The 13,634-nt window shown below is 37.6% G+C and overlaps 2 protein-coding genes across 3 annotated transcripts; both read left to right on the top strand.

Annotated features, from left to right (window-relative positions):
- The first annotated feature begins 1,029 nt into the window (after window positions 1-1,029).
- Window positions 1,030-5,152, top strand: LOC103958869 (probable methyltransferase PMT3). The gene is made up of 7 exons (XM_048573798.1): window positions 1,030-2,356; window positions 2,473-2,637; window positions 2,752-2,934; window positions 3,049-3,499; window positions 3,668-3,780; window positions 3,893-4,113; window positions 4,529-5,152. Exons 1-7 carry the CDS (start codon window positions 2,114-2,116, stop codon window positions 4,845-4,847), a joined length of 1,695 nt encoding a protein of 564 aa, XP_048429755.1. The 5' UTR covers window positions 1,030-2,113; the 3' UTR covers window positions 4,848-5,152.
- A 4,102-nt stretch (window positions 5,153-9,254) lies between these two features.
- Window positions 9,255-13,627, top strand: LOC103958870 (probable methyltransferase PMT3). Of its 2 annotated transcripts, none has more exons than XM_009371190.3 (8): window positions 9,255-9,318; window positions 10,264-10,636; window positions 10,752-10,916; window positions 11,030-11,212; window positions 11,328-11,922; window positions 12,169-12,281; window positions 12,394-12,614; window positions 13,012-13,627. In XM_009371190.3, exons 2-8 carry the CDS (start codon window positions 10,394-10,396, stop codon window positions 13,328-13,330), a joined length of 1,839 nt encoding a protein of 612 aa, XP_009369465.2. In that variant the 5' UTR covers window positions 9,255-9,318; window positions 10,264-10,393; the 3' UTR covers window positions 13,331-13,627. The 2 variants fall into 2 exon arrangements, with proteins under 2 accessions (XP_009369465.2, XP_048429753.1); XM_048573796.1 differs by having other exon boundaries at window positions 11,030-11,235; window positions 11,315-11,922.
- The last annotated feature ends 7 nt before the right edge of the window (window positions 13,628-13,634 follow it).

Raw genomic sequence — 13,634 nt, 5'->3', positions numbered from 1 at the left:
TGTGCCATTAGACGTATATTGAAAAATCAAGAATAAGGACCTAACCGCAAAATAACTGTGATGTCTCGGATTAGAGGACTACTTTATATTGTTCCAAATATGAGTTTTTATGTGAGAACTCCTTGTTGATTGCATTCAATGAACTCACTTCCTATTAAGCACCTACATACTTGTCTTGGTGTGATTTTAACTAATGCCTCCAAACCAGTTACTCTGACACTATCCATGGAGAGAAAACATAATATGTGTTAATCTATATGAATTAACCAATTTTCAATCTATAATATTTAATGAGACGACTTTAAACAATAATACTTACCTTTATGCTAAACCAAATTAATTTAATATGTGAAATGTTCATAAAGACTTGGTGAATGTGTAGATTTACACAATCAGCCTCTCACAATTAAGACTTTGGCACTTGACTTCACTTGTAAGTAAGAGGTTTTAGATTCGATTCTGAGCAAAGGTAAATTTGAACCATATTATTGATAGGCTATTGTGAGATTGAGTCCATCTCCGTGTAGATAATATCATTTACCAAAAAAAAAAAAAAACACTGGACACTTCCCATCCCACTTGCCACCAATGCTTTGTAAAAAATAGTGAAAAAAGAAAAGGACTTTCACTTTCACGCGCCAAAATCTCCCATGGGACGTGTAAATGCCGCGTATTCACTCACTCCTCTCCAAACAACCACCTATATCTGTCGTGTTTTCTCACCGTCGCCGTCTCTCTCTCTCTCTCTCTCTCTCTCTCTCTCTCTCTCTCTCTCTCCTCTGTAGATCTCACTCCTTGTTTATTACTCGAATAGATCTCACCCTCTCTCTCTCTGAGTCAAATTCTCACATCACACATTCTTTTTCAAGATTCTCACTCCTCACTCATAAGAATTAAGGACCCCATCTCTCTCTCTCTCTCTCTCTCTCTCTCTCTCTCTCTCCTCCGAGAAAAATCCATCTCTACAAGGACCGTCCTCTGGTCAATACTCATCCAACAACGGACGCCATCTAACGGTTCAGATCCATCCCCACTCTCCAATCTCACTTACTCTGTTTATGGCCCATCTGCAATTTCGAGTCTCTATCCAATAAAGATCTGATTTTTTTACTGTTTTTCTAAAAATTTTCATCTGGGCAATTTCGAATCGGACGTTTTCAGCTTTGGGAATTAACACTGCCGACGATTTTTGCGATTTCACGAGCTGGGTCGTATCAATCTCTGTCAATTTTTGTTTATTGAAGTTGAAGGTCTCACGTTTATCATGTATATGGCAACTGTCAACTGTCGGTGCTTTTGCGTTTGCTAATGCCTTGCATCTTATTTTTTGGGTTTCTTGTTTCCAATTTTATCCTCCTCGCTCTTCACTCTTATGCTTTCTATTGGTATCATTCATTTTTATATGCCATTTATTTCAGCTAATTTAATCTGTGCAGACAAATCAGGTAGTGGTACTTTTTTTTTTTTTCCAGATTTGTTCCTCTTTGAAGGAACTGGGTCAGACTGGAATTCGTTTCTTGATTGCTGGGATTCAATTGTTGTTGTTTTTTGAACTTGTTTCACTTGCTTTGGTTTGGTTGGTTTCGGTTTGTGAGTATCTAACACTACCTTTTAGCTGTTAGTTTCTGGTTTTCCTTTTCTGTTTTAATTAATGAGGTTTTCCTTTTCTGTTTTAATCAATGACATTAGGTATTATCTCAAGTCACAAGTTAATATCTTCTTCTTTTTCGTATAATATGGATTGGATTAGGACGATTCATTGTGAATCTTTGCGATTTTACTAAATCGAGTTATGGAAATACAGTGGAGTCATAGAGAAACTTTCATCTGGATTACTTGAAGTGATGAGTTGAATGTCTTAATCTTATATGTTAATTTTCAATGTTTGAATTCGTAGTATCGCAGATCATTTTCTTTATGTACTGGCATTGTATCCGTAATCGATGGAACTAACCAGTTTAATGTTGTTTAGGTGATTGAAGCTGTTTCTGGAGTGAAACATCGACTGATCTTTCTTTTGGAGTGAAACTGGAGCTGGCATCTTGTAGCTTGATTTTGAACTCTGCATGTTGAAGTCGAAGTAGAAGGGTGATTTTCTTGTTGGTTTCCAACAATGTCTCGGGGGAGGGCTGACGGGAGCCAAAGGAAACGTTTGGTCACCTCAGTTCTTGTTTTGGTGATCATTTGTGGTCTCCTATATTTGTATTCTAAGAAAAGTGGTTCCTCCGCTCTCGAGTATGGCAGTAAGATTAGAAAATTTGGTTCTACTTACTTGGGTGTGGATGAAGATGTTGACGAATCACCTCCCAAACTTGGTGACGATGAAGAGGATGGCGTTGTATTGAAGAGCATACCGGTGAGATGCCTTCGCTAATATTTACCATGTCGTTTCACTTCATGGTGTACTTATGAGTTATTTATCTGAGTTATATATATTTTTAGACTAATATAAGTATGTTTTCAATGATGAAGGTTTGTGATGATAGACACTCAGAACTGATTCCTTGCTTAGACAGAAACCTTATCTACGAAACAAGATTGAAATTGGATCTGTCTGTGATGGAGCACTACGAGAGACACTGCCCAGTGCCTGAAAGGCGATATAACTGTTTGATTCCACCTCCTCCTGGATATAAGGTGAGATCCTGCTTAAGTCTTTACATCAAATGGAATTGAACGAGGAAAGTTTGTATTAGAAGTTTCGCTTGAATAATATAGTCTGAAGCTTTTCTGCTGTTTTTATGTAAATAGATCCCAATCAAGTGGCCTAAAAGCCGAGACGAGGTATGGAAAGCAAATATACCTCATACCCACCTTGCGACTGAGAAGTCTGACCAAAAGTGGATGGTTGTCAAAGGTGAAAAGATTGGATTTCCTGGAGGAGGTACTCACTTCCATTATGGAGCTGACAAGTACATCGCATCAATGGCTAATGTAAGACAGTGGCCCTTCACAGGGTAAAAATTGAATTAGTCAGTAGAAATTTAGTAAATCTGTAATATTTTCTTTTATGATAAGACAGTGACTATTTTTGGTTTGGATTGGCAGATGCTCAACTTTCCTAAGAACATTTTAAATAATGGAGGAAGGCTCCGAACAGTCCTTGATGTTGGTTGTGGTGTTGCTAGTTTTGGAGGATACCTGCTGTCTTCTGATATTATTGCAATGTCCTTGGCACCTAATGATGTTCATCAAAATCAGATCCAGTTTGCATTGGAGAGAGGAATTCCTGCATATCTTGGTGTTTTAGGGACCAAGAGACTCCCTTACCCTAGTAGATCTTTCGAACTGGCTCATTGTTCTCGCTGTAGGATTGATTGGCTTCAAAGGGATGGGATACTTCTCCTTGAGTTAGATAGGGTACTTAGACCAGGAGGTTATTTTGCCTACTCATCTCCTGAAGCCTACGCACAGGATGAAGAGGATCTTAGAATTTGGAAAGCTATGAGTGCCCTTGTGGAACGGATGTGCTGGAAAATTGCTGCTAAAAAGAACCAAAGTAACAAGTCGGAACCTTTTTTTGGTCTATTACATTGTTATTTGAGAAATACTAATGTAGAAAATGGACTCTCCCGGAACTATAGGTTGCTGATACTTTTGCAGTATCTAGTTGTTTAAATAGCAGAGTTGAGAAAGCATTTACATTTTGTTGGTGTGTTCTTTTCAGAAAACCATAGAGCAAGAGGAAGTGGTTTGGCTCCTTGGCCTGCTCGATTGACTACGCCTCCACCCCGTCTTGGTGATTTCGGATATTCCAGTGACATATTTGAAAAAGACATGGTAATTCTTAAAAAACCTGCATCTTTTTTACCTACTCTGCTATGGTAATATTCACATGTATAAATTACAAACATACAAATACTTGGTGTATGACAGTATTGATGTGTTGCAGGAAGTTTGGCAAAAAAGAGTTGAAAATTACCGGAATCTTTTGAGCCCAAAGATTAATTCCGACACAATAAGGAATGTGATGGACATGAAGGCAAACCTGGGTTCATTTGCAGGGGCTTTGAAGAACAAAGATGTTTGGGTTATGAATGTGGTGCCAGAAGACGGACCTAACACACTAAAAATAATATACGACAGAGGACTGATAGGCTCAGTACATAATTGGTACGTTGGACAATCTTTATGAGTTAATTTGCCTTTTGTTTTTGATATTCACTCCCTGTATGATTGCGACAAATGGAAAGATGACGATGAGGATGGTACTACTCACTGCTGGCAAGGCAAACTAGCCCATGAAAAGTTTCAATTGGAAACTTGTAGAACCTTGAACCATTGAGGTAGTTGGTGTTTAGAATGAGAAATTCCCACCTATATAGTTATGCTGCCATGTATAGATTTGTTACTCTTGAAATATTACTAGGCAAGATCTCAGGCTTACTTTCAATCTTAGAAACGAGAGAACCTTTCGTTCGATTGCATTAGGCATTAGTGCATGATGTATAAACATGATACTAATTTTTCTTTGCCATTGTAACATTGATCAAATATTGATATATTTGTGTGGTGCAACTTGTGACAGGTGTGAAGCCTACTCGACCTACCCACGAACTTATGATCTACTTCACGCTTGGACCCTCTTCTCCGATATTGAAAGGAAAGGATGTAGCGGAGTTGATTTGTTAATTGAGATGGATCGCATCCTGAGGCCCAAAGGTTTCATCATTGTGCGTGATAACCGAAAGGTGGTGGAGTTCATAAACAAATATATGAAGGCGTTACACTGGGAAGCAGTGGCTACCGCTGATGCAGAGGGAGGCACCGAGCAGGATGATGATGTGCTGTTTGTTATCCAGAAAAAGATTTGGCATACGAGCGAGAGCTTTAGAAATGTAGATTAGCGCAATATGATCCCGGCATTTCACAGGGTTGAAGGTGCTGCTGGTTTTATTTAAAATTTTCCTCAGCTTTTCCAATTTTCTTTGTTCCTCTAACTGATACAGAAAGGTCACAAAATATGTTTACGTTCTATTTATATTTCATTGGGAAAGTGTAAGATAATCACTTTCTGCCATTGATTGGAGAAAAATAGAGGCATACCCCATCTGCCTATGAGAGGATTGAATCTGTAATCTTTAGCAATATATATGATACTAACGGAAAAGTATACGAGTGTTTTTCTCTATGCACTCGAGTTCAAATTTCATCCTGCTCTTTAATTTAACTGAAGATGATGTTTTTTGGAGTTAGGCCATTCTTGGAACTTGCAGAGGACGTCCTGATCTTTAAAACAAGACCATTTGGGTTGGATTTGGTGTTGGTTTGGTCCAAAAACGTGAAAGATATCTGACTGGGCATCTTGTATTACGATTGTAATTAAAGGTTATCATTTTGTTATTTTGTTTCCTAGTTTTCTGGAAGGCCTTATTTAGGCAGGATTAGGAATGAGGTGCTGTTTATAAGCGCCAACCGGCCACTAGGATTCCACTACACGACTTGGCGAAACTCTGGTGAATTGCAAACTACAAACTACAAGGGTGATTTTCTTTTACTTAACTCTAATGGTGTGTGTGTGTATATTTATATATTATTATGATTATGCGTAACTAATTCTTTTTGTTAGGACGACACCACAAGTCTCGACATGAATATGTAGTCTCTTATCAATTTACTTATAAAATTATGCATGTTTGCTTTGAATTATTAATCACCGCGTTTAAATTAAGAGTGTGATATCCACACACCCCTTTTTACTTTTCCCACACCTTTTTGGTTTTCGGCTGTCAGATCGGATGAATTGAAGAAGATCAACGAACATAAATTAACAAGGGGTGTGTGAGAAGTAAAAAGGGGTGTATGGATAGTACACTCCTTAAATTATTATGTCTTAATGCTTAGCTACCATTAGGATATTTAAACAAGTACTTTAATGCAATTTTTGTTGAAACATTCCCCTAAAATTGAGGAGGGCTTCTTGTAATTGATAATTGTATTTCACTTAAGGCGAATATCACACTCTTAAGGGTTGCATGGTTTTTCAAAATGTTTTCGCAAAGCTTATTTGAGTCTTATATATCTATATTTGATATGAATATTACAAATGAATTGCATGTTAAATATAAGTTCTTGCTTGAACATCACGAGAAGAATATGCATTAGAAAAATCTAACTTTCAAAGTATGTATGTAGTAAATTCATAAGTAATTGATAGAACTTTCCATAACTGTTAATGGCGACGACTAAACTCTAATGCCTTTTACATTTGATTTTTCCAAAAATTATTTCCTTTTCCCTTTGCCGCCGAGTTCTTTACAAAAACCAACTCCAATTATTTTATTTTCAGTTTCTTATTATTTTAATTCACAATTTCAAATCTTTACTAAATCTTGTGTTGAATAGTTAGCTAAAAATTGGTTTTAAATACGAATTATTCATATGAATCTTTGTAGAGAACGATCTTGTTTGAGCTATTTATACTACAATTATCTTGTTCTCTTACAAGTATTTTTAAGTATTTTTCTTGTTCTCTTGCAAGTATTTTTAAGTATTTTTATTCTTACTTTTGCAGGTGATAAAACTCCTATTAGCGCACTTAATCAAGCATAGTATTCACTTTCACCTGATTAAAATTTCGAGTACAAATCACTTAAAATAATCCTGAGCATAAGTACTGATTTATGTTGAATGAAAAACTTAACAGAGTTATGATAAGAAGACAAATTAATGATTTTAGAAGGTTGATATGGCAAATCACTTAAAATTTTAGTTCTATAATATTTTAAAATTTTTCCTCATTGGTAAATAACCAACTCACTTATTATAATGAAAACTGTGACATCCAACATCGTCCAGGAGAGTGATCCTTATATGTATATTCTCATTCCTACCTAGCACGAGGCCTTTTGGCAGCTCACTGGCTTCGAGTTCCATGGGAACTCCGAAGTTAATTAAGTAGCGCGCTAGAGCACTCCCAGAATGGGTGACCCATCGGGAAGTTCTTGTGTGAGCTCCCAGAAACAAAACCGTGAGGGCGTGGTCGGGGTCCAAAGCGGACAATATTGTGCTACGGTGGTGGAGCGGACCCGGGAAGTGGTTCCCCTCAGACAGTGATGTGACAGAAACTATATATACAATATGAGAAAAGTTTTCACAACAAATATTTATAGACTTTTTAGCCAAAATAATGTTTGAGATTGACATAACTCCTCACTTTGGTCCTTTATATTTGAAATCAATAGAAGTGGTCATTGAGTTTGTTCACATCAATCATTTAGGTCATCTATTGAAAAATATATTAAATAAGGATAAAATGACAAAAATACTCTCAATTTTTGTCAAAACATTTTGGCCAATTGTTTATTCAATTGAGAGTATTTTTGTCATTTTGATCCTTATTTAACAAAAAATTTCACGAAAAGATTAGAATGATTGATGATAGACAAAGTCAAAAACCATTATATTAATTTCAAATCTTATGAAACAAAGTGATGAGTTATGTCAATCTTAAAGATCATTTTGGATAAAAAAACCGTATTTATGTTGTTAGATTATAAATATGAATTAATCACATATAGTATATTAGTTTATTTGAAATAAATAAAGATGGAAACATGGAAGGTAACTCTCTCGTATCACTCTAATTCTTATTTTGCACGTAGTACATGACAAGGAAAGTCAATAGTTAGGCTAATTTGAGTAATTACGTGTCGTAAACGTAAATAAGAACGTCATGACTCGTAATTCCAATTCATTCTTTTGCAGTTATAACATTACAAATTACTGCATGACTCACTTTCATTTTGTGTGTGTAACAAAACACACAAAAAATCGAGAATTAAACTAATTTAAATACATATGTGTCATTAAGGTACCGTTTGGTATGTGGGACGAGACGGAACATAGTGAAACAAGGCGTTCCGTCCCACGTTTGGTGCGTCTAAAACGGGTGGAACGAGCTATTCCACGGGACGAGTTTTGGGTAAATTTTCGTTCCGCCTCACCCCTTGGAACGACTCGTTCCACATCCGTGGAACACAAAATTATAACCTCTCCGTCTCCTTCTTCTTCCTCCTTGTTTCCATCAAGGGCATCTTTGCTCCCGCTCTGTTCTGTTCCGTCCTGTCCCGTCCCATCCTGTCCCATTCCGTTCCGTTCCGTCCCTTCTGCATACCAAACGATACCTAAATGCATATTAAAAGAATCAAGAATCATATTAATTTGGATACATATTATAGATAAGTAAGACTATCTCCAACCGAATGATCCAAATGGCCGAAAATAGTCCGAAAATCGTATCCAACTGAGGGCTAGGTCTGAGGGCTTGTGGGCCCCAAGAAATCTGAAAGGGCCAAAGGGTTGGCTGTAGCCAGCCAGCCCGGGGTTGGCCAGAAATTAAAAAAATCATGTTGGTTATAACCAACAAGAATGCTTAAACAAAAATTTGTAAAAAAAAAAAATTTGTTTTTTATTTTATTTTTTGGGCCATTTTTTTTAATTCTTAAAAATTCTAATTTTTTTTTTCTTATAAATACCTAAACCATTCATTAAATTTACGTTTTAACTTTTTTGGTTTTTTGGGCTAGTTACCGTTGTAGTTTTTAAGTATAAGTTGTAGTTTTTAAATTTAAGTTGTTGTTGAATTTGAATTTAAGTTGTTGTAGTTTTTAAATTTAAATAATAAATTATGTTTGGCCCTATGACCCTCGGTTGAAGACGATTTTTTGTGACATGACTAAAACGAGCCCTATGACTCTTGGTTGGAGACGGAGATAAATATGATCATGTATTGTTTATTAAAATATTAATATTTTAGAAAGCTAGATGGTTAAAACGAATCATCTGACCAACTCTCGATTGAAGATGACCTAAACATGCCATGACGTAAAAATCAACCCGGTGAATGTCTAGATTTACAGAGTCAGCCTCTCACAATTAAGACTACTGCCACTTGACACTCCACTTTCGGCCAAGAATTGGACATTTCCAATCCCACTTGTCACCAACGATCCGTAAAAAAAAGTGAAAAAAGTAAAGGGCTTTCACTTCCACGCGCCAAAATCTCCCATGTGACGTGTAATGCCGCGTATTCACGCGCTCGTCTTTCCAAACGACAACCTGTATCTACGTGTTTTTTCACCGTCACCGTCACCGTCTCTCTCTCTCTCTCCTCTGTAGATCTCACTCTTTGTTTGTTCTTGAATAGATCTCTCTCTCTCTCTCTCAGTCAGAGTCAAAATCCTCCCATACTGTTTTTCAATTATATTGTTTCCATACTTATGCTTTTCACTGGTCGGTCACAAGAACTAGGGACCCCGTCTCTCTCTCTCTCTCTCTAACTCTCTCGCTCCTCTGAGAAAAACCCATCGCAACCAGGTACGTCCTCTTCTCAATCCTCATTGAACAATAGACCCCATCTAACGGTTCAGATCCAACCCCACTCTCCAATCTCACTCACACTCTGTTTCTGCATTGCCCATCTGCAACTTCGAGTCGCTCTCCAAAAAAGATCTGATTTTTTTGCTGTTTTTCTTACAATTTTCATCTGGGCAAATTCAGATCGAACGTTTTCAGCTTTGGGAATTAACATTGCCGACGATTTTTGCGATTTCACGAGCTGGGTCGTATCAATCTCTGTCAATTCTTTTTTGTTGAAGTTGGTCTCACATTTATTATACATATGGCAACAGTCAATTGTCGGTGCTTTGCGTCTGTTAATGCTTGATCTTTTTTTAGGGGTCTTGTTTCTGGTTTTACCCTCCTTCATCTTCACTCTTATGCTTTCTACTGGTACCATTCGTTTTTGTATGCCATTTATTTCAGACATTTAATGTGTGTAGACAAATCAGGTAGTGGTATTTTTTTTCCAGGTTTGCTCCTCTTTGAAGGAACTGGATCAGATTGGAATTCGTTTTTTTATTGCTGGAATTTATTTTTTGTTTTTAACAAATCAGGTAGTTGTTTCACTTGCTTTGGTCTGGTTGGGCTCGGCTTGTGGGTTTCTAACACTACCTTTTAGCTGTTAGTTTCTGGTTTTCCTTTTCTGTTTTGATTAATGACATTAAGATATCTAAAACCACAACTTAATAACTTTTTCTTTTTCGTATAATATTGATTGGATTAGGATGATTCATTGTTGAATCTTGCGATTTAGTAAGTTGTCATCTGGATTACTTGAAGTGATGAGTTGAATGGTCTTAATCTTATATGTTAATTTTTAATGTTTGAATTTGTAGTATCGTGGATCATTTTCTTTATGTACTGGCATTGTTTCTGTGATCTATGGAACTAACCAGTTTAATCTTGTTTTGGTGATTGAAGCTGTTTCTGAAGTGAGACATCGACTGATCTTCCTTTAGGAGGAAACTGGAGCTGGTATCTTGTTGCTTGGTTTTGAACTCTGCATGTTGAAGTCGAAGTAGAAGGGCGATTATCTTGTTGGTTTGCAAGAATGTCGAAGGGAAGGGCTGACGGGAGCCCAAAGAAACGTTTCGTCACCTCAATTCTTGTTTTGGTGATCATTTGTGGTCTCCTGTACTTGTATTCTAAGAAAAATGATTCCTCCACTCTTGAGTATGGCAGTAAGATAAGAAAATTCCGTTCTACTTACTTGGGTGCGGACGAAGATGTTGATGAATCACATCCCAAACTCGGTGAAGATGAAGAGGATGGTGTTATATTGAAGAGCATACCAGTGAGTTGCCTTCGCTAACATTTACTATGTCGTTTCACTTCATACGGTATTTCTGAGTAATTTATCTGAGTTATCTATTTTTTAGGCTGATATAAGTATGTTCTCAATGATGAAGGTTTGTGATGATAGACATTCAGAACTGATTCCTTGCTTAGACAGAAACCTTATCTATGAAACAAGGTTGAAGTTGGATCTGTCTGTGATGGAGCATTACGAGAGACACTGCCCAGTGCCTGAAAGGCGATATAACTGTTTGATTCCACCTCCTCCTGGATATAAGGTGAGATCCTGCTTAAATCATTACATCAAATGGAGTGAGTGAGGAAAGTTTGTACTAGAGGTTTCACTTGAATTGAATAGTCTGAAGCTTTTCTGCTGTTTTTATGTAAATAGATCCCAATCAAGTGGCCTAAAAGCCGAGACGAGGTATGGAAAGCAAATATACCTCATACCCACCTTGCGACCGAGAAGTCTGACCAAAAGTGGATGGTTGTCAAAGGTGAAAAGATTGGATTTCCTGGAGGAGGTACTCACTTCCATTATGGAGCTGGCAAGTACATTGCATCAATGGCTAATGTAAGACAGTGGCCCTTCACAGGGTAAAAATTGAATTAGTCAGTGGAAATTTAGTAAATCTGTAATTTTTTTCTTTCATGATAAAACACTGACTATTTTTAGTTTGGATTGGCAGATGCTCAACTTTCCTAAAAACATTTTAAATAATGGAGGAAGGCTCCGAACAGTCCTTGATGTTGGTTGTGGTGTTGCTAGTTTTGGCGGATACCTGCTGTCCTCTGATATTATTGCAATGTCCTTGGCACCTAATGATGTTCATCAAAATCAGATCCAGTTTGCATTGGAGAGAGGAATTCCCGCATATCTTGGTGTTTTAGGGACCAAGAGACTCCCTTACCCAAGTAGATCTTTCGAACTGGCTCATTGTTCTCGCTGTAGGATTGATTGGCTTCAAAGGGATGGGATACTTCTCCTTGAGTTAGATAGGGTACTTAGACCAGGAGGTTATTTTGCCTACTCATCTCCTGAAGCCTATGCACAGGATGAAGAGGACCTTAGAATTTGGAAAGCAATGAGTGCCCTTGTGGAGCGGATGTGCTGGAAAATTGCTGCTAAAAGGAACCAGACTGTTATTTGGGTCAAGCCGCTGACTAATGATTGTTACATGGAAAGACCACCTGGTACTCAACCACCACTTTGCAGATCGGATGATGATCCAGATGCGGTCTATAATGTGAAAATGGAGGCTTGCATCACGCCGTACTCTGAGCGTGAGTACTATTTCCTCCATTTTCTAAATGATTTCTTAATTTTCGTGCTTTGTTAGTTGTCTTGAGAAGTCTCAAAGTAACATGCCAGAACCTTTTTTTGGTCAATTACATTGTTATTTGAGAATTACTAATGTAGAAAATGGACTCACCTGGAACTATAGATTGCTGATACTTTTGCAGTATCTAGTTGTTTAAATAGCAGATAGTTGAGAAAGCACTTACATTTTGTTGGTGTGTTCTTTTCAGAAAACCATAGGGCAAGAGGAAGTGGTTTGGCTCCTTGGCCTGCTCGATTGACTACACCTCCACCCCGTCTTGGTGATTTCGGCTATTCCAGTGACATATTTGAAAAGGACATGGTAATTCTCAAAAAACCTGCATTTTTTTTACCTACTCTGCCGTGGTTATATTCACGTATATAAATTACGAACATACAAATACTTGGTGTATGACAGTATTGATGTGGTGCAGGAAGCTTGGCAACGAAGAGTTGAAAATTACTGGAATCTTTTGAGCCCAAAGATTAGTTCCGACACAATAAGGAATGTGATGGACATGAAGGCAAACCTGGGTTCATTTGCAGGGGCTTTGAAGAACAAAGATGTTTGGGTTATGAATGTGGTGCCAGAAGACGGACCTAACACACTTAAAATAATATACGACAGAGGACTGATAGGCTCAGTACACAACTGGTACGTTGAACAATCTTTATGAGTTAATGCTTTTTATTTTTGACTTTCACTCCCCGTATGGTTGGGGCAAACGGAAAGATGACGGAGAGGATGGTACTCACTACTGGTTAGGCAAACTAGCCAACAAAAAATTCAATTAGAAACTTGTAGAACCTGGAACCGTTAATGGTGGTTGGTGTTTAGAATGAGAAATTCTCATGCCATATATAGATTTGTTACTCTTAAAATATTATTAGGCAAGATCTCAGGCTTACTTTCGATATGGGAACGAGAGAACCTTTTGTTGGATTGCATTAGGCATAAGTGCATAATGTATTAACAACATGTTATCAACTTTCGTTGCCACCGTAACATTGCATCAGATATTGATATATCTGTTTGGTGCAACTTGTGACAGGTGTGAAGCCTACTCAACCTACCCACGAACTTATGATCTACTTCATGCCTGGACCATCTTCTCCGACATTGAAAGGAAAGGATGTAGCGGCGTTGACTTGTTAATTGAGATGGATCGCATCTTGAGGCCCAAAGGTTTCATCATTGTGCGTGATAACCGAAAGGTGGTGGAGTTCATAAACAAACATATGAAGGCGTTACACTGGGAAGCAGTGGCTACCGCGGACGCGGAGGGAGGCACCGAGAAAGATGATGATGTGGTGTTTATTATCCAGAAAAAGATTTGGCGTACGAGCGAGAGCTTTAGAAATGTAGAATAGTGCAACATGATCCCGGTATTTCACAGCGCTTAAGGTGGTGCTGATTTTATCCATAATTTTGTTGCATTTGGTCAAGTTACATTTTTGTTTTCCACAGCTTTCCCAATTTTCTTTGTTCCTCTAATTGATACAGAAAGGTCACAATTTTTACGTTCTTATTTATAATTCATTGGGGAATTGTAAAATAATCACTTTCTGCTATTGATTGGAGAAAAGTGGAGGCATACGCCATCTGCCTATGGGAGGATTGAATCTGTAATCTTTAGCAATATATATGAGTACTAAAACGGATAAGTATATGCGC

The sequence above is a fragment of a genome, unplaced genomic scaffold, assembly GCF_019419815.1.
Source record: "Pyrus x bretschneideri cultivar Hongxiangsu unplaced genomic scaffold, Pyrus_bretschneideri_v1 Contig7, whole genome shotgun sequence".
In the NCBI taxonomy this organism is placed as follows: Eukaryota; Viridiplantae; Streptophyta; class Magnoliopsida; order Rosales; family Rosaceae; genus Pyrus; species Pyrus x bretschneideri.
This window is presented reverse-complemented; position numbering and strand designations above follow the sequence as displayed.